The sequence below is a fragment of the Schistocerca piceifrons genome, chromosome 5 (genome assembly GCF_021461385.2).
Source record: "Schistocerca piceifrons isolate TAMUIC-IGC-003096 chromosome 5, iqSchPice1.1, whole genome shotgun sequence".
Lineage (NCBI taxonomy): Eukaryota > Metazoa > Arthropoda > Insecta > Orthoptera > Acrididae > Schistocerca > Schistocerca piceifrons.
In genome coordinates this window covers 109,319,144-109,345,668 of record NC_060142.1, presented here as the reverse complement: position 1 = coordinate 109,345,668, position 26,525 = coordinate 109,319,144, and the positions used below count along the sequence as shown (strand labels likewise).

General features: G+C 41.4%; 1 protein-coding gene across 1 annotated transcript in view; it reads left to right on the top strand.

The window, feature by feature from the left end:
* The window catches only part of LOC124798169 (prolactin regulatory element-binding protein), a 136,125-nt gene that overhangs the window by 34,064 nt on the left and 75,536 nt on the right, over positions 1–26,525 (top strand). Inside the window, exons 2-3 of the mRNA XM_047261452.1 lie at positions 5,302–5,518; positions 19,541–19,691. Of these exons, the coding sequence (XP_047117408.1) occupies positions 5,302–5,518; positions 19,541–19,691 (368 nt within the window). The remainder of the gene's footprint in view (positions 1–5,301; positions 5,519–19,540; positions 19,692–26,525) is intronic.

Below are 26,525 nucleotides of genomic sequence, written 5' to 3'. Positions count from 1 at the left end.
CTATTCCAGTCTCGTATTGCTCGTGGAAAGAAGGATTGTCTGTATGCTTCTGTGTGGGCTCTAATCTCTGATTTTATCCTCATGGTCTAGTCGCGAGATATATGTAGGAGGGAGCAATATACTGCTGGACTCTTCGGTGAAGGCATGTTCTCGAAACTTTATCAAAAGCCCGTACCGAGCTACTGAGCATCTCTCCTGCAGAGTCTTCCACTGGAGTTTATCTATTATCTCTGTAACGCTTTCGCGATTACTAAATGATCCTGTAACGCTGCTCTCCGTTGGATCTTCTCTATCTCTTCTATCAACCCTATCTGGTACGGATCCCACACTGCTGAGCAGTATTCAAGCAGTGGGCGATCAAGCGTACTGTAACGTACTTCCTTTGTTTTCGGATTGCATTTCCTTAGGATTCTTCCAATGAATCTCAGTCTGGCATCTGCTTTACCGACGATCAGCTTTATATGATCATTCCATTTTAAATCACTCCTAATGCGTACTCCCAGATAATTTATGGAATTAACTGCTTCCAGTTGCTGACCTGCTATTTTGTAGCTAAATGATAAGGGATCTATCTTTCTATGTATTCGCAGCACATTACACTTGTCTACATTGAGATTCAATTGCCATTCCCTGCACCATGCGTCAATTCACTGTAGATCCTCCTGCATTTCAGTACAGTTTTCCATTGTTACAACCTCTCGATACACCACAGCATCATCTGCAAAAAGCGTCAGTGAACTTCCGATGTCATCCACAAGGTCATTTATGTATATTGTGAATAGCAATGGTCCTATGACACTCCCCTGTGGCACACCTGAAATCACTCTTACTTCGGAAGACTTCTCTCCATTGAGAATGACATGCTGCGTTCTGTTATCTAGGAACTCTTCAATCCAATCACACAATTGGTCTGATAGTCCATATGCTCTTACTTTGTTCATTAAACGACTGTGGGGAACTGTATTGAATGCCTTGCAGAAGTCAAGAAACAAGGCATCTACCTGTGAACCCGTGTCTTTGGCCCTCTGATTCTCGTGGACGAATAGCGCGAGCTGGGTTTCACACGACTGTCTTTTTCGAAACCCATGCTGATTCCTACAGAGTAGATTTCTAGTCTCCAGAAAAGTCATTATACTCGAGCATAATAAGTGTTCCAAAATTCTACAACTGATCGACGTTAGAGATATAGGTCTATAGTTCTGCACATCTGTTCGATGTCCCTTCTTGAAAACAGGGATGACCTGTGCCCTTTTCCAATCCTTTGTAACGCTACGCTGTTCTAGAGACCTACGGTACACCGCTGCAAGAAGGGGGGCAAGTTCCTTCGCGTACTCTTGTGTAAAATTGTACTGGTATCCCATCGGGTCCAGCGGCCTTTCCTCTTTTGAGTGATTTTAATTGTTTCTCTATCCCTCTGTCGTCTATTTCGATATCTACCATTTTGTCATCTGTGCGACAATCTAGAGAAGGAACTACAGTGCAGTCTTCCTCTGTGAAACAGCTTTGGAAAAAGACATTTAGTATTTCGGCCTTTAGTCTGTCATCCTCTGTCTCAGTACCATTTTGGTCACAGTGTGTCTGGATATTTTCTTTTGATCCACCTACCGCTTTGACATCAGACCAAAATTTCTTAGGATTTTCTGCCAAGTCAGTACATAGAACTTTACTTTCGAATTCATTGAACGCCTCTCGCATAGCCCTCCTCACACTACATTTGGCTTCGTGTGATTTTTGTTTGTCTGCAAGGCTTTGGCTATGTTTATGTTTCCTGTGAAGTTCCCTTTGCTTCCGCAGCAGTTTTCTAACTCGGTTGTTGTACCACGGTGGCTCTTTTCCATCTCTTACGATCTTGCGTGGCACATACTCATCTAACGCATGTTGTATGATGGTTTTGAACTTTGTCCACTGTCTGTACTTGAGACAAAACTTTTGTGGTGAGCCATGAGGTACTCTGTAATCTGCTTTTTGTCACTTTTGCTAAACAGAAAAATCTTCCTACCTTTTTTAATATTTCTATTTAGGTTGGTTGGTTGTTGGTTGTTTTTGGGGATGGAGACCAGACAGCATGGTCATTGGTCTCATCGAATTAGGGAAGGATGGGGAAGGAAGTCGGCCGTGCCCTTTCAGAGGAACCATCCCGGCATTTGCCTGAAGTGATTTAGGGAAATCACGGAAAACCTAAATCAGGATGGTCGGGCGCGGGATTGAACCGTCGTCCTCCCGAATGCGAGTCCAGTGTCTAACCACTGCGCCACCTCACTCGGTATATTTCTATTTACTATTAGCCGCTTCCGGCATGTAGTGCACGCCTGACCTATTCAGGGGGACCCTACATTTCTCCACCCGATAGTGGAGGTCGAGAAATTTGCACCCCAGATCTCCACAGAATCGTCTGAGCCTCTGGTTTAAGCCTTCCACTCGGCTCCAAACCAGAGGACCACGATCGGTTCTGGGAATGATACTACAAATAGTTAGCTCTGATTTCACCCCACGAGCGAGGCTTTCCACCTTCACCAATTCTACCAACTGCCTGTACGAACTGAGGATGACCTCTGAACCCAGACGGCAGGGGTCATTGGTGCCGACATGAGCAACAATTTGCAGTCGGGTGCACCCAGTGCTCTCTATCACCGCCGGCAGGGCCTCCTTCAGATCTCGGATGAGACCCCCCGGCAAGCAGACAGAGTGAACACTGGCCTTCTTCCCCGACCTTTCTGCTATTTCCCTAAGGGGCTCCATCACCCGCCTAATGTTGGAGCTCCCAATAACTAATAAACCCCTCCCCCTGTGTGCCTGCTCGGACCTTGCTGAAGGAGCGGCCACATGTCCACTCACAGGCAAAGCGGGCAATGCCACACGGCCAGCCTCCACATTTACCCTCCGCCTCGTGCGCCGCGAACGCCGCTGAACCCGCCACTCCCCTTGGGGAGAGGGTGGCCCAACTGTGCCCGGTACCCGCGAATATGTCTCGACAGCAGGGACAGTGGGTGAAGCATGTAACACCTGGGGCGTACCATGCGACGCACCATACTCCCCACTGCCGCTACACTCCGAGACAGCAGCCTGAAGACGGCTGACCGCGGCCATCAACATGTTCAGCTGTTCGCGAACAGTGGCCAGCTCCTCCTGCGTCCGTACACAGCAGTCACACATGCTATCCATCCTAAGAAATCAATTTACTGTAGAGAGTTAATCAACTTTTAAGTAGACTGCTAATTCACTGAAGGCGGCTGATTGTTGACTAAACTGTGGTTGCTAGCCACTTCTTGTAGAAAACAATGAAAATAGCACTACCTGTCTCTGGACTGTATTGAAAACAAACACTAGCACTACTGGCACTATGGCTGACTAAAGGGACTCTCTCTGACTGTATTCAAAACAAACACGAAATCTATGGAACACTATTACTAGCACTCGGCAATTAAAGCCTCCTAAAAGCAAAAACACATGGAAGAAGAAGTGACAAGTAAGAAAAATACAGTTAATACTTAAATTAAGGTAGCTCGCTGCACAGCAGACGTGAAGCAGACAGCAGTTAGGTAAGACAAGTATCTCGTAGGATTTTCATGCAGATTGGTTGACAAAATTTCACTTTCAAATTCCTTGAATGCTTCTCCCAAGACTCTCCTTATGCTAAATTTTGCTTGGTTCAGCTTTCGTTTGTCAACTAGGTTTCTACATCTCTTAAATCTGTGATGAAGCTCTCTTTGTTTAATTAGCGCTTTTCTAAGACGACTAGTTAACCACAGTGGATCTTACCACCCCATAAGACCTTGCTTGGAACATACATGTCTAAGGGATATTGAACGGTGCTTTTAAATTTTTTCCATTTGTGCTCCACATCTTTGTTCTCTGACTAGTCAGATACTCTTCAATTTGTGTCCTGTCACTCTTGCTAAACAAAAACATTTTCTTACCTTTCTTAACATTTTTTGTAAAACCTGTGGTCTTAGTTGCTATCACAGCCTTATGATCACTGATACCTTTCTCTATGTTAACTGATTTGATAATTTAAGGTCTGTTTGTTGGTAGGAGGTCTAAGATGTTACTTTCATGAGTTTGTTCTTTAATCATCTGCTCAAAATACTTTTCATACAAGACATTGAGAATAATGTCACACAAATCCCTGTCGTAGCACCAACTTTGATAGCATGATCCTGTCAATCTAGACTTGGTAATTTGAAATCACCCTGTATTACAACAGTATGATCAGGACAATTATTAGCAATACTTTGCTAGTTCTCTCTGAAATGCTCTGCCATTACAGCTCCTGACCCAGACAGTCTATAAAAGCATTCAGTTGCCATTTTTGATGCTTAATGTGTTGTCATATTGTTTGCACAGTAAAAACTCAACCTAAATGTCCTCCATTCCCTGTTCTTCTGTACCAGAACTTATTAACTAATCTTAATTCCATTTGGTCTTTGGTTTTTGGTGCAGTTCTGACAACCCTACTATGTCCTATGAGACCTTCCAAGTCAACCAACTTATCTCTGGATCCTGAGACTCTGCAATGTATTGCCTGTAAATGAAAAGTATTAAAAACAGTCTGGTTTCTGGCACCTTTATTACAAGGTGTGTTCAAAAAGTAATGGGAATTTTTGGTTTTCTTAAAAAATATTTATTTATTCATCAACATCAACTTTATCTGCTTCCTTAGAAGCAGAAAGGGAAAGGTTCGGGGAAGCCTAAAATGGGAAGGGTAAGTCATTCAGACCTGTTTTGTGAGGATGAAGGGCTTCATGACATGTCCACCATTCTAACCTTCCCCTGTTTGTCTGTCTCTCTTCCCCAAAGAAGCAATTATTAGTACCAAAAGCTTAGATATTGTTATGTATTTTTATATGTGCCTGCCAGCAGCACTGTAGTTTTTCTTCCTCAAGGTAACTACTAGCCAGTAATTCTGTCTCATAATTTCCCTTAATCCTTGCTAAAATAGTTTTAATGGCCTTTTAGTATTGAGCGTTTTCCTGGTATTCATATCTTTTGAATTACTTCCTGTAAAGCTTTTATAACAGCACTTTGAAAACAATGTCATCTGTTTACCATACTTTCAAAAGGAAAGTGAACATGTTTTCATAAACTTATTCTCTGTTCCAGTGTGTTTCACTTTCTGTCACATCTTTTCAAAGCAATAGTTCTTCTGATGTCCAGTTTTCACTCTCTGTAAGTGTTTAGAAATGTGTTTCATTTAGATAGGAAATGGTTTCTATGTAGTAATTAGAGAAAGCTAGCCTGTCTATAAAATATTTATTTATTTATTAATGTTCATATTTAATATTATATCTCATTTGTTTTCAGGAAATATTTGAGTTATCTCATGATGGAGAAAAGTATGTTGCTGAAGAAGTTATCCGTCATGAAACAGGTCCAAGTGTAGTAATGAACTGTGCGTCTTATAATAATGGTAAACGGACCTTTTTGGTAGCTGGTCAGGAAAGCCATTGCCAACTGTACACGGTAAACATGAAGGTTGAATATGAAAATGACGGAACAGTGCTGAAAGACCACAAAAATGGTAAGTTTCAGTATGATCCTACAGTGAAAACATTTTGCGATTTAAACACATACGCATGCAATGAGCAAGAAGTTATTAGCCTTATCAATGCATTATATGAGATATCACGATATGGTATAATCCTGAAATGAAGGTTTGACTCTGCAGCATGATGTACGTCATAAAGAAACTTCGTATAGCTGGTTAAAACTGTGCATGAAACATTCATAAAGTTAGCATACCTTATAGCCTAACTGATAACTGAAGTTCGTCATTACCTCTCGCACCATTTTATAATCTGTACAGAGGCTCATGTACACCTCTTCCTAGCCCAGAACTCCTTATAGAAGGAATATAACAAACATAATTGTAAACTTTGACTAGTATTGTGCAAATGATTATATTGTTTTTGATAAGGAAAAGGGATGCTGAACAGTATTTAAAGCCTGATATGTATCTGCTGATTGTACATGTGTAGTATAGGAATGCTAAGTCATATCCTTGCATACTTCTAGTTTTCTATAAAATTTCTGTAATAATATTTTCATTAAACAAAAAGTGATGATTTGTATATTTCTGAAATGTTAGAGTTAATTTTTAATTATTTTAGCTGTTTTATGCTAGGTGAAACCATATGTGGCAACTATCCTTATAGTTAGACTTTATAATATTACAAGATGGTGCATTGACCACAGACTAGCTAAAATGAGGAAGAAGGCAAGAATGATTCAGGCAGTATATTCCTCTGTAGCATGAAGTCAAAATAGTTGATAGACAACTAGCCCCATATTTGTCCTGCTATATAAAGCCTACTTTAAATTGTAGTCTTGTGGCTGAGTTCAGCTGCATGGCTGGATGAAATTCAGTTTGTCGCTGTTGTTGTGCGTGGTGGTTGTGGTAGTAGTAATAATTGTGGTGTCACCGCCAGACGCCACAGTTGCTAGGTGGTAGCCTTTAAATCGGCCGCGGTCCGTTAGTATACGTCGGACCCGCGTGTCGCCACTGTCAGTGATTGCAGACCGAGCGCCACCACACGGCAGGTCTAGAGAGACGTCCTAGCACTCGCCCCAGTTGTACAGCTGACTTTGCTAGCGATGGTTCACTGACAAATTACGCTCTCATTTGCCGAGACGATAGTTAGCATAGCCTTCAGCTACGTCATTTGCTACGACCTAGCAAGGCGCCATTATCATTTGCTATTTATCTTGTGATGCATGTACTGTCAAGAGCTATGTTCACCACTTATGGATTAAAGTTAAGTATTCCAGAAATCACGTACTATTTTTGCTACTATAAGACCTTGACCTGTTCCAGACCTCACACCAGCCTGCGTGAGCTTAAACACGTGCCTTTCAGCTTCCTCTCATAGTGACTTGGCTGTCTTGCCAAGTCACAACAATAATATTTCCGTCATTATTATTATTTAATTTTTTATAAAATGTGCATGAAATATGTTGAACTGTTTGAAAACTTATAAGTACTATAAGTTAAATATATTGTTCCATTTATGTTAAGACAATGAATGTGTGAAATGGACATTCTACTCACCATAAAGATGAGATGCTGAGTTTCAGACAGCCACAATGAGAAAATGAAATGAGCATGTGGCATTGTTGGCTGGGAGGCCCCATACGGGGAAGTTCAGCTGAATGAGAAGATTGTTACACACTGGCCTTTTGGCTGAAACCTTCTTCATAAAAGAAAGGCAAACACACACTTTCACACAAGCAGACACACCACACTCGTCACTCGCACATGGCCACTATCTCTGACCAGATTGCAACAGTTGTGTTGAACGAAAGCAGCAATCCAGAGTGGGGCAGAGGAGGAGGAGGAGGGATAGTAGTGTATTGTGGGAGTAGAGGAGAGCACTGTCTGGCAGAGCATGCAGGGACTAGAAGGTGGCAGGACAAGACTGCCAGATGCAGTGTCAGGAGGCTGTGGGAGGAATATGGGGGGGGGGGGGGGGGTCAGAAAAGGAGATGAGCAGAGAAGGGAAAGACCAGTGAGAATGCTGCCACAGAGTGGCATGCAGTGAGGGTGAGGGGATGTGTATTTAGCAGATGGTGATAAGACAGAGGAAGCAGAAACTATTGGGTGTGTGGTGTGGAAACAGTAGGTTAGCATAGGTCGAGGCCAGGATATTTTCGAGTGTGGAGAATGTGTTGTAAGGATGAGCTGGTGGTGGAGAGGAGGCTCCACATGGCTGTGGTTAGGAAGCAGTCGTTGAAATCAAGCATGTTATGTTCAGTTGCATGTTGAGCCCCAGGGTGGTCAACTTCGCTCCTGGCTGCAGTTTGATGGTGGCCATTTGTCCTGGTGGACAGCTGGTTGGTAGTCATACCAACATAAAAAGCTGTGCAATGACTGCAGCACAGTTGGTATATGACATGGCTGCTTTCCCTGGGGTCCTGGGCTTTTATGGGGTAGAATAAGCCTGTGACAGGACTGGAATAAGAAGTGCTAGGGTGGGGGGACTGTGTACATCTTGCACCTTGGTCTTTCATGGGTATATGATCCCTGTGGCATGGGGAAGGGATTGGGAGTGGCTTAGGCATGGACTAGGATATCATGGAGATTGGATTGGTGATTGTACACCACTTTAGGAGAGTTGGAAAGGATCTTAGGTAGGATGTCCCTCATTTCAGAACATGTTGACAGGTAACGAAGCTCTGAGGAAGGGTGTGGTGCATTTGTTTCAGCCTGGGGTGGTATTAGGTGATGAACGGGGGCTCTCCTTTGTAGCTGGTTCTTTGGTGTGGTGGGAGGATTGGAGACATATGGGGATGTGGCACAGAAAATTTGTTTGCAGATTAGTTTTGGAATAAAGTGCATCTCTGTGAAGGCCTTTATGGGACCTTCAGCATGCTAGACATGGGAAGTCATTTCACTAGAGAAATGCTGTCCCCAGGTGACCAGGCTATATGGGAGGGATTTTTCGGCAGAGAAGGGATGGCAGCTGTTGAAATGCAGCTAGTTTTGGTGATTGGGGGATTTAATGTGGACAGAGGTGTGGGTGGAGCCATCAGAGAGGAGGAGCTCGACCCCCAAGAAAAGTTGCACGCTGGGTTGAGTAGGACCAGATGAAATGGATGGGAGAGTAGGTGTTGAGGTTGTGAAGGAATGATGAGGATAGGTGTCTTGACACCGAGTCCAGATCAGAAGATATCATCAGTGATCCTGAAACAGACAAAGAGTTTAGGGTTTTGGAAGATTAGGAAGGTTTCCTCTAGATGGCCCAAACCTAGTGCACTGATAGATTTCCCATTTCATATCCCCACACACCACCAGTATTCCCACCACCACCAAGAACCAGCTACAAAGGAGAGCCCCCTTCGTCACCTAATACTACCCCAGGATGGAACAAATGAACCACGTCTTCAACAGGCTTTGATTATCTATCTTTGTTCCCTGAAATGAGGGGCATCCTACTTAAGATCCTTCCCACCCTCCTAAACTGGTGTTCCATCACCAACCCAAAGTCCACAACATCCTAATCCATGCCTATACCACTCCCCATCCATTGCCACAGGTGCCATATCCCTGTGAAAGACCCAAGTGCACCCACCCACCACTTGCTGTTCCAATCCTGTCACAGGCTTATACTATACTGTCAGAGGCCGGATCACCTGTGGAAGCAGCCATATCATATCCAGCTGTGATGAAATCATTGCACAGCTTTTTATATTGGTATGAGTATCACCCAGCTGTCCACCAGGATGAATGGCCACTACCAAACTGTGGCCAGGAGTAAAGTGCATCTTTCTGGGGCACAACGTGCAGCTGATCATAACATGCTTGATTTCAATGGCTGCTGCCCAGCCGAGGCTATCTGAATACTTCATTCTACCACTAGCTTTTATGAACTGCACAGATGGGAGTTATCCACACACCACATTCTCTGGTTCCTGACCTCAACTTATGATGATGACCTTTTGTCTCTACATTGTCCATCCAATAGTTTTCATCCCCTTTGTTCTGTCACCTCCTTCCGAGTACATGACCCTCTGCCCTTATTGCATGCCAGTCTTCATCTCCTTGGTCAGCTCCCACCACCCTGTTTGCTGGATGGGGACTTCAACACCCACCACCTACTTTGGGGATCTCTATGTCCTTGTCAAGACGCTCCCTATTGATTGACCTCTTCCACCAGGCAGATCTTGTTGCTTCAACACTGGGGAACCTACTTTTTTGCCTGCCTCCACATCAACATATTCTCATGTGGACCTTTTGGTTGCTACTGTTCAGCTAGCTTGGCACTTTGAATGGTTTGCTCCTGCTGATACACACTCGAGTAACCACTTTCCATGTGTCCTTCGGTTACAGCCACAACTGCCATCTATGTGCCCAAGATGCTGGTGGTTTTCCCAAGCCGATTGGACACTTTTCTCCTCCCTAACAACTTTTGATAACAATCAATTTCCTAGCATTGACGATTAGGTCACTCATGTTACGGAAGTTATTCTTACAGCTGCGGAACATTCAATACCTTGTACCTTCCCTTTTCCCCAGTACCCACCACTTCCTCGATGGAATGAGGCATGCCGTGATGCAATACGTGAGCAGAGACATGCTCTTTGCATTTTCCGCCATGATCTTACGTTGTCCAACTGTATCCGCTATAATCAATTATGTGCGCGATGCCGTCGCATCATCTGCGACAGCAAGAAGGCAAGTGGGGACTTCTTTACCAGATCCTTTAACACCTTCACTCCCTCATCCATAGTTTGGAGTCGAATTTAACTGTTGTCAAGTACGTCTAGTTTCTAACTGTCGCGCAAGACACCTTAGTGGATCCAGTCGCAATTTCTAACTCATTGGATCAACACTTTGCTGAGATTTCAAGCTCTTTAAATTACCCACCAGCCTTTCTCCCAAAGAAATGAGTAGCAGAATTGCGACCTCTTGCTTTCTCCTCTCAAAATCGCAAAAGCTGTGATACCGTTTTTTCTGTGCGGGAACTCCAACATGCACTTTCTTCCTCTCACTCTTCCACCCCAGGACCGGATGGTATCCACGTCCAAATGCTGAGCTGCATTTATCATACCATAGTCTGCATTACCTCCTTCACCTTTATAATCGAATTTGAACCGACACTACCTTTCCCAGAAGATGGCAGGAAGATATAGTCATTCCTGTTCTGAAACCTGGAAAGGACAGACATCTCCCCTCTAGCTATTGCCCCATCTCTCTCACGAGTAGTGTATTTAAGGTTTTGGAGCTTATGGTAAATTTCCATTTAGGCTGGCGGCTGGAGTCCTGAAACCTTTTAACACCTGCCCAATGCAGTTTCTGAAAGCATCGTTCTGCAGTTGACCACCTTGTCGCTCTCTCCACTTACATCATGAACAATTTTCTAAAGAGACACCAAACAGTAGCTGTGTTTTTTGATCTGGAGAGGGCATACGATATCTGTTGGAGGACTGGCATCCTCCGCACACTGTTCTCTTGGGGCTTTTAAGCTTGGCTACCCCTTTTCATCCATGAATATATGACAGAGCGCACATTTAAGGTGCAGATGAACACTACTCTCTCACGTACTTTCACCCAAGAAAATTACTTTCACCCAAGAAAATTACTTTCACCCAAGAAAATTACTTTCACCCAAGAAAATTACTTTCACCCAAGAAAATTACTTTCACCGAAGAAAATTACTTTCACCGAAGAAAATGGGATGCCCAGGGCTCCATGCTAAGTGTTGTACTGTTTGCCATCACCATAAATCCAATTATGGATTGTCTACTTCCCGGTGTCTTGGGCTCCATCTTTGTCGACAATTTTACAATCTACTACAGCTCTCAACGGACCAGCCTTTTTAAATGATGTCTTCAAACATGTCTTGATCACCTCCACTCATAGAGAATCGAAACCAGTTTCCGATTTTCTCCCAGTAAGACCGTCCGTGTAAATTTTTGTTGTCATATAGAGTTTTATGCACCTTCCTTACATCTAGGCCCTGTTGACCTTCCATTTGCAGAAATCACCAAATTCTTGAGACTTATGTTTGAGAGAGAGCTGTGCTGGTCTTCTCACATTTCATATCTTTCGGCTTGCTGTCTGTGACCCCTCAACACCCACTGTGTTCTGAGTGGTACCTCCTGGGGAGCAGACTGAGTGGTCCTTCTCTGCCTATATTGAACCTTAGTGTGCTCAAGATTGTACTATGGAAGCATAGTTTACTCCTCTGAACGACCGTCTATTCTTCGGCGTCTAGACTCTGTCCACCACTGTGGATTGCGTTTAGCATGTGGAGATTTTTACACCAGCCCGTGGAGAGCCTTTATGCTGAGACTGCTGAACCTCCACTGTCCAATCGATGAGCTTCTAAGTTGATATGCTAGTCATCTTGTCTTCCGTGCTTGCTCATCCAACCCATGCCCTTTTTTTCGACGCCTGCTTGGATTTAGGGTATGCTGGCCGCCCTTCCTCTGCATTACCACTGGGAGTCCACTTCCATCAGCTGCTACATTCCCTTTCCTTCCAATTTCCTAAAACTATCGTGACAAATGGGGATACAGCGCCACCTTGGCTTCGCCCTCAGACCTGCCTTCTCCGTGACCTTTGTCAGCTTTCCAAGGATAGTACTCCCTCTATAGTTTATCATCGGGCATTTGCTTTTCTATGCATGCAATGATGACTCAGAGACCACCTGTGGTGTTGGGAGTGCCTATAGTGTTGATGTAACCCCTATTAGATTTTGGCTTCCTGACCAGTGTTCGGTTTTTACTGCAAAGCTATACGCTGTTCTCCAAGCTGTCCAATACATCTGTCACCATAAGCAGATACAGTATTTACATGCTCAGATTCGCTCAGCTCTCTGCTCAACCTCCAAGCTCTTTATCCCGTCCACCCTCTGGCCCACCGGATTCAGGACTCCACTTGGGGGGCATCTCTGTGCCATTCCTCTGGATCCCAGGGCATGTTGGTATGCAGCCGATATAGCGACGAAGGCTGCATTCTTTCTTCCTCGGCCCGCTGTTCGCATGGTTCCCTTTGCCGATCACCAGAGCGTTTTATATTGTCGTGTTGCTCTTTTACGGCACACAAATTGGTCTGCACTTTCTGATAATAATTTATTGGACATAAAACCTCTTCCCTGTGCTTGGACCTCTTCCTCCCAGCCTTGTCAGGCGGAGGCAAGTTTAACTAGACCCCAGATTGGGCACTGTCTTTTTAGCCATTGACATCTTTTAAATGGCGATCCTCCCTTGCATTGTCCCCACTGCTCTCAACTGTGGTCGGTGAGATACCTTTCACTTCAGTGCTCCTATTTTAATCCGCTACGCGCCCGTTTATAGCTGTGTCCTGATATATCTTCCCTTTTAGCAGATGACACGTGCTCAGCCGATCATGTCCTTGAGTTTATCAGTGTCAGTGAGATGACATAAGTCATTTGAAGCTCTTTTCAGGGAAAACAACCCCTGTCAATAGCAGTTTTCTAAGATTTCCTTCGGTTTTTAGTTTCCCTCCTTTTTGAGTTTCGCTCCCATTGCTGCTGATTTAAATTTTAGTTTTTGCTCTTCACTAAGCCACAGAATGGGCGCTTATGATTGTAGCAGTTTTGTGCCCTAAAACTGTAATAAAAACAAAAAAAGCTCTCTGCCAGTGCACCCATCAGTACTATCCCCTTGTGTGCTCGCCTCTTGTTTCACCCCCTCCTTCCCCCACAGCCTCATAACGCTGTGCCTGGCAACCTTGTGTTGCCTCCTTGTACTCCCTGCATACTCTACTCAACAGCACTCTTTCCTCCCACCAGCCATACTCTGCTATCCCTCCCACTTCCCTACCCCACTCCAGATTGCTGCTTTCATTCAATGTGACAGTTGCAGTATGGCCTGAGCAGCCTGAAATTGTGGTCACGTGTGGTGTGCTCTCTCTCTCTCTCTCTCTCTCTCTCTCTCTCTCTCTCTCTCTCTCTTCTGTGTGTGTGTGTGTGTGTGTGTGTGTGTGTGTGTGTGTGTGTGTGTGTGTGTTTGTTTTTTCCTGGAGAAGGCTTTGGCCGAAAGCTCAGTGTGTTGCAGTCTTTTCACTATGCCTATCTGCAAATCAACATCTCATATTATGATGAGTAGCAATCAATCCTTTTCATAAAATGTCCTTTAGTTCACACCACAAATAATTTGTATTACGTGGTTTTGGATCTGGAATACTTTAGCTTGGCTTGAGGAATTACCCCAAAAAATAATCCCATACGACATTCTGGACTGGAAGTAAGCAGAGTATACCAGCTTTTTCGTTTTTATATTCCATTATGCCAGGCAACATTCACATACAAACAGAGATTTGTTTAGATGTTTCAGCAGTTCTGTGATGTCAGGGTGTATACGACCCGGGACATCCGGGAAAAACCCGGGAATTTTTTAGAATTCTGGGAATTTTTAATTTTTTAGTTAAATTTTTGTAACTTTTACTGGTAAAAACCAATACTCTAACGAAGAATATTACTGTATCTCGCTACTGCAGAATAATATTGCAGCAGTAAAACGCGAACAAGACAAAAAAAATACGAAAATAAAACTTAAGTTGCAAAGGAAATGCACCATATACAAGAACAAAACACAGTGCTCATACATGCGTATGCCAACAGCAAAATGTGTCAAAGGCTTTAGGAAGGCTATGCAATGTTTTATAACAACAAATTGCGTCCAATGAGCGTTACGTCACAACTGTTCACATTAAATTCGTTGGAGCGGTTGCGAGTTAGCTTATGCGCATGTGCAGATGAGTCACGTATGTGTAGCACCTTCTCCTGCTTCTGGCTACAAAAGTGTGGCAGTTAGCTGTATAAGCAATAGCAGCAAGCAGCCAGATGCTATCTGGAAAAATTTTACTGGTGCGCCTAAGCTGCCAGTTCACGTATGTGCAACAGGCCCGGAACTAGGGGGCAGGGGCAAACCGGGGTTTCTGCCCTGGGTGGCAATTTCAGGGGGGAGGGGGGGGGGGGCGCCAAATTCATATTATTGAGGAAAAAGACCTTGTTTCACAAAGCGCCAAGCATCCAGCGCACGTTGGTCTGTCGATTACTCATATGATTTTGAACGCATCCCTGTTGGTTTTTGAACATTTTTGATCAAATTCTAAGTTGATTTCTGAATGAATCGTAAGTTGGTTTTTGAATTCGAGCATAGTGTACGTGATGTCTCCGCCAGGGAATCCCCGTTGCATCTAGAAATAAACTTTCCTGCAGACAAAAGGGGACGGGTCTAAACGAGCTGAGCGAATAAAGCAGAAAGGGTGAATGACAATTGCTGTTTATGTGCTTGACTGGGTTCACAAATGATCAGCGTTGTTATAAATACTAGCGAATTCCATAGATTCAGACTACCAGAGTGCAAATAAACGACTAACAGGAATAATAGGCAACAAAGATTACATATTGTCTTCTCCGTGTATCCAAGAAAATGAAATTTTGACAGAAAATTTTTGGCCAGACCGCCACACGAATAAGGGCCAGTTGAACAATCCCCGGCTAGCAGCTGCTAAAGTTCTATTCTGGGAGTAGCACCGAAAACGCGTTGTACGTAGACGTAATAATGCCTAACCGGAGAATAAATGCGGAATAACTAAACCGGCGATTGTGGCTGGGTTAGTGAAGTTAACCAGAGAATAAATGTTGACACTGGCAGGAATAGTTACAGAATTAGTGATGACAAGATTGTTTGTTAGAACGAGGAAGAAGAAACGGGGCTCACACAAATTACGGAAGAATATGACGATTCCAAATTTACATAAAAATTTCCTACTATTGCTTTTCGATCTCATGCTTCAGAACCTAGAGAGTATGAATGAAATGTGAAACTTTGCTGGCCGGTGTGGCCGAGCGGTTCTAGGCACTTCAGTCTGGAACCGCGTGATTGCTACGGTCACAGGTTTGAATCCTGCCTCGGGCATGGATGTGTGTGATGTCCTTAGGTTAGTTAGGTTTAAGTAGTTCTAAGTTCTAGGGGACTGATGACCTCAGATGTTTAGTCCCATAGTGCTTAGAGCCATTTTTTAAACTATTTTCTAACATAAAACTTTTTGCTTGTAGTAGGCCGAATAGGCATTTGATATTAGTACTTCGTGAATTATATTCTCTCATGTTATAAAAATGACCATTTGTGCCAAAAAAGTCTCGTTTATTTGGTGTGTGTAACAATTGATGCAATATTAGGCAGGCCTATTTTGTTTTATCTAGCAGACATTGACAAAATACATGTAATCAGATATAGAAACTACACCAGTCTTGGGTTCTATTTGCATTAACAGCTTTACTAGTATTAGACAACGACATTTCGTTTTTTCATATAGCAAAATGTTGATGAACTGTGATGAGGTAATAGATTCTTTCCCAGAAAGGAAAGTACGCCATATAAAGCTGTGGCAAGATTAGAGAGAAAAAAAAAGCTAGGACTTAAGGACTGAAGAAATGTGTTCTGTCTTGCTTGTCTCTCGTCTTTACTCATTTTATGTCTCATATATTTAATTTTATGCCATACAAAACAGCAAGTTACTAGCTAATAGGCAGTAAAGACTGCAAATTTTCTGAAGAGTTCTTGTTCTGCCGGTTACAAATAATCCTATCCAGTATTAATAGCGAAATTTTTTTAAGAGGGGCAGGATGACAAACCGACCGACTGGGAGCAGGAGAGGCATCACAGGACATTTTAATTTTCACTGGCCGGAATATAGTTTGATTGCACCCATTACAAAAATTACATGTTTGAATTCCACAGAGCGAAATACAGAGATGCGCGATGGAAGAATGCTGTGTGAAGAGGCTTGGCACTGCACTTCAGCACACTTTAAGACCATATAACATGTCTTACATTCCCTCGAACATATATGTTTTATGTATCAGACTCTTCAGAAAGATGTGCACTACAAAATGAAGATATTTTTGAAAAGTCGATTTTTTAAATTTTTGGTGTCCTAGCTCAAATGCTCGAGGGAGGGGGAGGGCCACTATCTAATATTGTCCCGGTTCGGAAATATCGTAGATCCAGACCTGATGCACAGAGCAGTCTGAGTTGTAGTGGGGAGGTGGTAGTCCCCACGTGACCCGTGTTTACGTTAAGTGATTTTGTTGTTTCCTCTTCGTTTATTGCTGTCATGTCACACGAAAACAAAACGGATTTCTGTGGCCAGGAGCTATCAAGTGAATTAAAATACATTCACATAATTACGAAGGGCTAAAATATATTATTAGTTTCAGATTTTATTTTATTTCCACCTTTCTGACAGTCAAGCGTTAATCGCCTTGCAGAACAATGAAGTTATTTTTGTCGGTTTGTTAAAGAAATTTGACTTTTATTCATCTTTTCTGCTGAGGCCAATTTATTTGAAATGATGTGTTTAAATCCACATTATTGGCTAGTCCCACCTGTTCGCTGCATTTCAAGTTCACGTTTCCCTCTTGTAGCACGTATGGTATTATGCCATAAAAAAGAACCAAACATGAGATAATACAGTACTGGTACTCCAAGAAAATTTACATCTGAATCTGGACATACGAATGTGTACTTTAAGGTGAATTATGCATTTTAGTATGGTTCACAAAATTCCCATGCTCTTGGAGTATCCTCTAATGTCTTGTTTCTTTAATGACGTAATGTAAGATCTTTCAATGTTTTACAAGTACAAATGTACAGGCTTCCTGCGTCATCGTAGCTGCGCAAGTGCGTTGACGCCTGTCATCTGGTGCAACTGCTGAAACGAATCTATTTCTAACAGGTCATGGGAAAATACTCTGAATGGTTATTTGAAAAGCGTTATTTTCAAGTAAAGTAAATTTCCTTTTACACAAGATGAACTCTGTGAGTGACTGTCCGATAAATTTCTTAAATCACAGAGCATTTGACTCTCATTCAAAAATCAAAGCTTTTAGGACGACCATTTAGAATATTTTCAAGCCCAGAAGATCAGACATTTATATTGTTGTTAAAAATTTTACTGGCACATTTATGTCATGTACCTTAAAGTGTAACACATGCAAAAAAGATCAACATTATGTGTGAAAGCTTAGCTTCACTTGCAGCTTATTAATCTTAGAGACCAATATTATACATGAAAGCTTTTCTTGTCTTGTAGCAACACTATGTATAGTAATTTAAACCATTACCTTTTCCTATTTGTGTGTTCGCGCTACTTAACAGTGATGTTGCTATTGGCTGACTACATCACGTGTCCTATGCTCTGAATATCCGCTGTCATCGGTTGGCGAGATCGCTTGATATGAGCTACAACCAGCTTACAAAACCACATCGCAATCTTGATTTCAATCCTTCCGAAAGTAACATGCAGTGTTTGGTGGAATTCGAATTTATACTTTCGTAATACGAAAATGTGCAGTGTACATGTTGCCACACATCAGACATCTTTCCAAAACGTGTTTTTCCCCCTGAGTTTCGTTTTCTAAAGTGCCGGGAAATTCTACGCCGGTGTATAAAACCACAACCATTGAAAGGATTGATAAGTCTTACAGTTCCGAGAAAAGTATACTGTTACTTAACACCGAAAAAGTGTATTTTCATCCAGGAGAAAGTGTATTTTTAACTGGGAAATCCGGGAAATTTTTTTTCCTCGGCCCCGTATACACCCTGGATGTGCTCCTTCCACTTGAATGTATTGTCAAGCTTTAATCCCAAGAATTTAACAATGTCCACCTCTTCTATCTGTTTGTCATCTTATTTTAGGCATATGTATACTGGTGGAAAACATCTTACAGGTTCTGAACTGTATGTAGTATTTCTTTTTTTCCAAATTTTAGTGACAAAGAATTGTTGAGGAACCATGTATCCACGAAAATTTAATGAACCAATATTTCTAAAACTATATTTACTTTGTTACTATCGCAATGTTTGTGTCATCTGCAAGCAAAACAAACTTGGCATTAGGTAATGTTACTAATGGGAGGTCATTGACGTACACAAGAAAAAGTAAGGGTCCTAAGAAGGAACCTTGTGGGACACCACGTGTAATTACATCCCAGTTTGATGATGCCTGATAGCATAATACATGTTTCGTGGCTAGTAACAACCTTTGCTTACTGTCGGTGATATTGGATTTGAACCATTTCACGGCATTCCTATTACACCAGAATATTCTAATTTACTTAAAAGGATATTGTGGTGTACACAGTTAGATGCTGTCGACAGATCGCAAAATGTACCTGTACTTGTATGTTTACATGAAATGTACACTGGTCATTTTGACGCAAATGATGTGATATTTATAATACAGACAGATGCTCAGACTGCATTTGGTTTATTTCATCCTCTGAATTTTTAGTCCGTTTATCTCCTCTGTGAACGTCTGAACTTTATTTTCATATAAAATTTATATTTCAGTGGTATCTTTAGTATTCTAATGCCATCCATTACTCACAGATGACCAGTTTGTTTGCATCTTCTATTAAATCCTCATTGAAGTTGAATATCTTTAGTTCTTGTCGATGTTTTTCACGTATATTCCTCTCCACTAATGTATGTCCTCAATTGTGTTAAGGAATGTACCTTTGAGCACTCAACTGTTACACCTGCTGCTCTGCAGATGTCCGACATTTGTACCTGTTTTTAGTGTTGTATCCCATCTGCTACTTTAAGTTTACCAGAATAATACTGAAATGTTTGTAGCATCCGATGGTGTCAGCAATATGTGTGTAAGTAATATTGTAATTTTTATATCAATGGAAGAGACATTTTTATCAGATTTGCTTTTGCCAAGTAAAAAATGAAACACGAGTTTTCCTTTCTTGTTATCAGCATTGAAGTGACCAGGTATAGCAAAATCTTACCACTTCATGATTATTTCCTCTGTAAGGGCCAGAGAAAATGACAGATAGTAAACATTTATATTCTTTTGTAGCTTTTAAATAATTATCATCACAAAAGATTATCAGAAAATTGTTATTAGCATCAGAATAACCATAATCCATTATTTTCAGCTGTTTGTTGTTTGGTGCTATACATATTGAAGCTCTGTAAGAAAGCTGTTTTTTCTTTGTATTGTTGAGAAGTATATTTAATTGCAAAGTATGTTAACTTTCTTTTTACTCTTTTTCAGAAACAGTAAGTAGTAGAAAACGAAGTACTGATCCACATGAGAAGATCCAAGAAATAAAACCTACAAAAGAGAAAACTGACAGGAATAGCAATTCCTTCCATCGACTCGTATTTGATATTAAGCCAAATGACAGCATACAGACTGATTTTGGGTTAGTTATTTGTTTTGGAAACTGCATGAACTGTTTAAAATAAGAGATGTGAGATTGACATTCTTTTCCTATTTTGTGGTTTAATTTACTTTCTGTTTACTGTTGTGCCCAGTTGCAAGTTTTCACAAATTTTCTCCTTTTTAAATACAAAAATGTGAAACAGCCATGTGATTCACACATTCTGTTTGTTTTGTGTGACTGTCTGTTGTAGCTATTAGTAACATAAATGTACTTTTGTTATTTTGTGTAATCAAAGTATCATCAGTGTTGTACCATGAATCTGGAGAGATGAGTTATGTGCAAGTTTCATTGATCATGATGCAACACCATGCTGGAATTTTGTGTCACACAGGGAATGAGGAACTTTATGGTTGGGTATATTATTATTAGATAGATAAATAGTTGTTGAAGTGAAAATATTCAGTGGGTATACCTAAATTGTGTCCAATTTGTTCAGTGTGGTCTCTATCTAGAGTGGCATTTCCTTGGTTAGCTTCTTGTGAAAATTGATTGGTTCTTATAAATCCCAAATAGTCAAATTAGATAGGTGTGTCATCTGGGGCCATTCCATTTCAAGTGGTCAAATTTCAGAAAAACTACCCATATGACCATCATGAGGATGCTGGTTTTCTCACTTTAAAATGAACCAGTGTGGATAAGCCACTATGGACCATAGCAACACCTTTATACAATTTTCCATCTGTACACTAATGCTCCACATAAACTGCAAATGATACTAATGCAGAGTAAAATACATCTTAAACTGGAATTAAACTAACACATCAGTAGCATTACACAATAAAAAGACATACTAATGATTTTCTATCCATTCCAAAAACTGTCAGGAAGACTGCTATGAACTTCATGAAAATTTACACCGTCTGACAATGGTGTAAAACCCGAAGGCTGTTTAAGCAATGTGTGCTGCAACTGTTATTTAACAACTTTACTACCAAGATCTCCACTGGCTTGGCAATGCACAGTTTAATTGTTCTATGGTTATAGCAGAAAAACATACCGTATTTACTCGAATCTAAGCCGCACTTTTTTTCCGGTTTTTGTAATCCAAAAAACCGCCTGCGGCTTAGAATCGAGTGCAAAGCAAGCGGAAGTTCTGAAAAATGTTGGTAGGTGCCGCCACAACTAACTTCTGCCGTCGAATATATGTAGCGCTACACAGGCATGCTTTGTAGGCACAAAGATAAATACTGGCACCAAAACCTCTGCGTCAGTAAATAAATTAAAAAAAAAAAAAAAGAGTGGAAGACGAGTTTTTTTCCTCCGCCCCGAGTTTCGACCACTGCATTTTCATACATTATCCAACGAAGTAAATACAAATTCCGTATTGTTCATCTTCGAATGTAGCAGAATTTCAATGTACTACGAAAATCCGACTGGCAAGACTGTTTGGGATTTTTGTCAATATGGCCAACTCTACGTTCTGAATTTTTTCCTACCTGTGAGAACAGATGGTTGCTAATAGGAACCTGATGAAATGTGAATCACAAGCAGTATTCTCTTCACCATAATAATACGAATATAAACATTTTGCCATGTATTCTTTCGTGTTTGCTGCTATCTCATTTAAATTTGAATCCCGTCTGCCTAATAAACTGCGAAACTAGAGTGAGACAACAGCAAACGCGGAAGAATATATGTATCGTGTCATGTTTATATTCATATTATTCTTATGCCTAATAGTGATACAGTCAGAAATGAAGCATGGTAACTGACTAGATTTTTAAATCTAAGATGACTAATTTCTGTGCAGAATTTGATGTACTAAAGAAGCGGCCGCAAAGATTTTCAAACAGAGAAAAATTTTCGCCTAACTCTCGTTCAGAACATGTTCTATGATGCGCAGTCTTGGTTCTTGTTGATCATTATCAAAGAAAGCAGCAGTGTAAGTAACAACAAGTAGCGGTCTCTTGCCATTGTTTCGCTAAATGAGACGATTCCTCTCCTTTTTTTTATTGTAAGCAGCGGTAGCGTGCACAAAAGCAAGCCATGGCGCGAGCGATGACAGGCCATAAACACGCACTATCATAATGTGACAAACAATGCATGACGCAGTACAGTAATGCATTTTCAGCTTAGAGTGACATAAACACCTATAACAAAGAAAACGGCACTTATCAGATCAAAGCAAAATAAGCAATCGATTCAAACCAGATGAAGCACGTGAAAAAGGAAGGGTACCCATATAAATACAGACGGAGCGCCTGACGCATAGCAATGGCTACCTGGTAAAGCTTACGACTCGAACCAAACTACTGTAGCTGTATCGTCATTCATTCAACCTAAATTGTGTCTCATATTACAATGGACGAACTTTGTTTCGATTTGGAGGTGCAACCTATAACTTTTCTCTCCCCTTGAATTTCGAGTCTCAAATTTCAGGTGCGGCTTAGATTCGGTTAATTTTTTTTTTTCCTTTATTTCGAGTCTCATTTTTCAGGTGCGGCTTAGATTCGAGTAAATACGGGCTTAAGCATGTCATACTGAGTCATGACAAAAAAAAGCCCTTTTCTGAAGTGTTTCAAGGTATCTGGACTTTATCTCACTTCCTAGTCATCAAGGCTTTTGATATTTTGTTCCTGAGAGAGTACTTACCAATTGTAGGATATAATAAAAGATCTCCGTTTTAATTTGAGTACCAGCAGAATTCAAGCTCATTTTCATTGCACATCCACTTTGTTGTTTTTTTAGTTTCTTATATGCTTGCATTGATAAACCAAACACATGTTTTTAGGTGGCTTAAAATATGGTTTTCCTAATGAAAACAGTTTAAAAGAGTTTGCAGAAGACTTTTTTGGAAAGGTGGGCCAAATCTAGCCATTTCTATTGTTTTTAGAAAAATTGTCAACTTAGCCTTAGTTTAAAAACTTCTAGAAAGCAGTAGAAGAGTGCAATTTTGTATTCTAAGACATTATATTAGTAAGTTTATATGTGCGAAGTTTCAGGTTTATCTCACAGTTACTTTCATAGATATAAAAAACTAAACTTGCCATTTTTTAGTAATTATTTTTTTGGCCAACTTTGCTTCAAATTATCCATACAAAAACTGCACAGGTAATCCTTTTTTATTAACAGAGCACATAAAGTTGCACAAGATGGCATAGTTTTGTTTGTTTCGAGAAAATGTTGTCAGAGATATAATATCTCAAAGTTGCCAAAACCACATAGGTGTACTGTTGATACACTATGTCATCAAAAGTGTGCAAACACCTGGCTGAAAGTGACTCACAAGTTCGTGGCACCCTCCATCTGTAATGCTGGAATTCAGAATGGTGTTGGCGCATCGTTAGCCTTGATGACAGTTTCCACTCTCGCAGGCAAACGTTCAATTAGGTGCTAGACAGTTTCTTGGGGAAAGGCAGCCCATTCTTCATGGAGTGCTGCACTGAGGAGAGGTATCGATGTCAGTCAGCGAGACCTGGCATGAAGCTTGCATTCCAAAACATCCCAAAGGTTTTCTATAGGATTCAGCTCATGACTCTGTGCAGGCCAGTCCATTACAGGGATGTTACTGTCATGTAACCACTCTACCACAGGCAGTGCATTATGCACAGGTGCTCGATCGTGTTGAAAGATGCAATCATCATCCCCAAATTGCTCTTAAACAGTGGGAAGCAAGAAGGTGCTTAAAACATCTATGTAGGCATGTGCTGTAATAGTGCCATGCAAAACAACAAGGGGTGCAAGACCCCTCCATGAAAAACATGACCAGACCATTATACCACTGCCTCCGAATTTTGCTGTTGGCATTAAACACACTGGCAGATGACGTTCACCGGGCATTTGCCATACCCACACCCTGCCATTGGATTGCTACATTGTGTACCACGATTCGTCACTCCACACAATGGTTTTTCCACTGTTCAGTCGTACAATGTTTACTCTCATTACACCAAGCGAAGCGATGTTTGGCATTTATCAGCATGATGTGTGGCTTACGAGCGGCTGCTCGACCATGAAGTCAAAGTTTCCTCACCTCCTCCCTAAGTGTCATAGTACTTGCAGTGGATCCTGATGCAATTTGGAATTCCTGTGTGGTGGTCTGGATAAATGTCTGCTTATTACACATTATGACCCTCTTCAACTGCCGGCAGTCTCTGTCAGTCAACAGTAAGGTCGGCCTGTACACTTTTGTGGTGTACATGTCCCTTCACCTTTCCACTTCACAATCACATCGGAAACAGTGGACCTAGGGATGTTTAGGAGTGTGGAAATCCCGTGTACTGACATATGACACAAGTGACACCCAATCACCTGATGACATTGGAAGTCTGTGAGTGCCACAGTGTGCCCCATCTGCTCTCTCATTATGTCTAATGACTACAGATGTCGCTGATATGGAGTACCTGGCAGTAGGTGGCAGCACAATGCACCTAATATGAAAAATGTAAGGTTTGGGGGGTGAATGGATACTTTTGATCACATAGTGTAGCTGCGCTATGGGGTTAAACGAATGACAATATCTCTGAAAGTATTGAACTGGTGGTAGTGAAACTTTACCAACATTTATTGGCAACATGTGTAACTGTTTGTACAAAATTTCATCAAAGTCTGTTATGGTCATGTAGGAATCTATAGATCTCTTGGCATGGAATGATGCGGTAATAACACCTACTCAACGAAGAAGACTTCAGATAACCCACCATGAGCATCAACTTATGAGTTACTATCCAACAGTAGTTTGACAGGGTACTAAGATCAGAGACAAATATCACATTCTCAAGCAAAAAGAAATTCATATGCCTCAAAAATGACCACGTTTCTTTCATCACTTGCATCAGTGGCCAAATTACTCAATAGGAAAAGGATTCATCTATGCAGACCTTTGCAGTAGAAGCTAGCAGGAACACTTCCACATGCAAGTTCATCTGCAGACATGGTCTTACATCAAAACCAGCCATTCCACTATACCACTGGCAAAAAATTTCAACCAAGGGTACAGCAAAGGACCTAAGTTAATCCCTCCAGGCAGACTAAGAAAACTCGAACTGTAGGCCCCCAGTTACACAACCACCACCATTTTCATTGAAGAAGAAACAAAAAAAATTAAACCAAAGCTGATAAGAGAGTCAAAGACCTTGAACCCCTCTGCACTGGTCCTGAGTGTCAATTTAAAGTCCAAGTATAAACAACATGATTATTGATTTCTGCCCAATTGAATGAGCAAGTCCCTTGAACAGCCGAAAACTGTCATTTATTAGCACCTCTGCAGAAAGATAGGAGGGGCTGATACAATAAAACCTCACCAGTACAATGGTTGTGGAATGTAAATATGTTCAGGATACCTCTGGAGCAACTCGGACTTTTTGCTTAGGGTAGATGGTCTCAGTGGTTAGAGAACTAAAGGAGTAGTAGCCATCAATATACATAATAGTGAGGGATCACTCCAATCCACAACAACCAATGGGAGTCACTCCAGAATACCATGCTGCCCTCTCAGCATAACAGTGCCCTCATGCTGAGGTTGGTATAGTGTTGAGCTCAGCCCAGTTTGAGACCTCAGCTACAGCAGTTAACAGCATTATGTCAGATAGTGACAGTTAGTTTCTGATGAAATACACTTTCGTAAATGTTGGGTTGTGTACTGCAAGAGAACATTTTGTTAACTTGTGCATTAAGTGATGCTTTCATAGTCAGCAACAGTCGTAAGTTATCAAGCAATCCTGTGACAAAGTCAAGTAAATCTTTTATTAATTTATGTTATAAAGTGAACTAATATTTAATGTGCTCTAGTTTGATGAACCTTCCCTATTAGCAAACAAAGAATCCACGGTTATGGCTGGATGATTGTAGTTTCATCTATTCACAACACTTCCCACAAACAAATTGTTTTGTGGCCTGACAGGTATATCGATAGACAACTCCCCTCTTCTGTAGACATCTCATACAAATGTGCTTTGGGGTTCTGCTTGTATCTTCTTCTGCATGAGAGTCTCACATCGAAAGAAGGTCATGATCTAAATGTGGGACAGATTTCAGTCCTGCTACTGGTTCATTCTTTGCCACTGATTTTTCATTATGGTCTCCAGCCCTACTGGCACTACTCAGTAGGCAGTAGCAGAATATTTACGCTCATTTCACCATTTCCTAGTCTGAACACATCTTGTGAGTACAGAGCGGTGCCTGAAAGAAAGGCAGCTGGCTGCTCAGAAAGGCAAGTGAGATGATGTACAACAAACTGACTGTTTATATGTTGTAACAGCTTCCAGATATGGGTGAATCACAAAACTATCATGGCCACAACTCTGCTGATACATCAGTGCAAAAGATTAGATAGCAACTTCTTTCCTTTTGTATGGAAAGTGCCCTGAAGTCAGAGGACATGTGTGTCTGAGGAGAATTAATGACAGACCAACTGCAGAAAACTTGCAGCACATGAAGCAAGAGTGTGGAGTACTGATATATAATAAAAAGAGAGAATGAAGATCTTGGCAGGAGTTAATTAACTCTATAAATCATTCCACTGAAACATTGATATTTGGGGGAACATTACATCAGGAGGATTTCAGTGTGGAGCACAAGGTGTCCTGTCAGTGTTTGGATGTGAAGTGGGATTCTCCAGACCAGCAAAGGAGACATTTAGTAGACCAGACCATGACAGAGTACTTTGCTCAGATCACTGCTATCACCAATCAGGATCAAGCTTGCTGTCACCAATGAGGAATCGTTGAGATGAGCAGTTGAATTTTCAGTTCTGGAACTTGTGAAAAAGAATTTCCCTTCTCAAACTTGGGAAGGACTGTATTTCCCCAGTATTTGTTGCCCTCAGCAGATTAGTGGGAAAAATCTTGAAGTACACTGTGCAACACAGTTAAA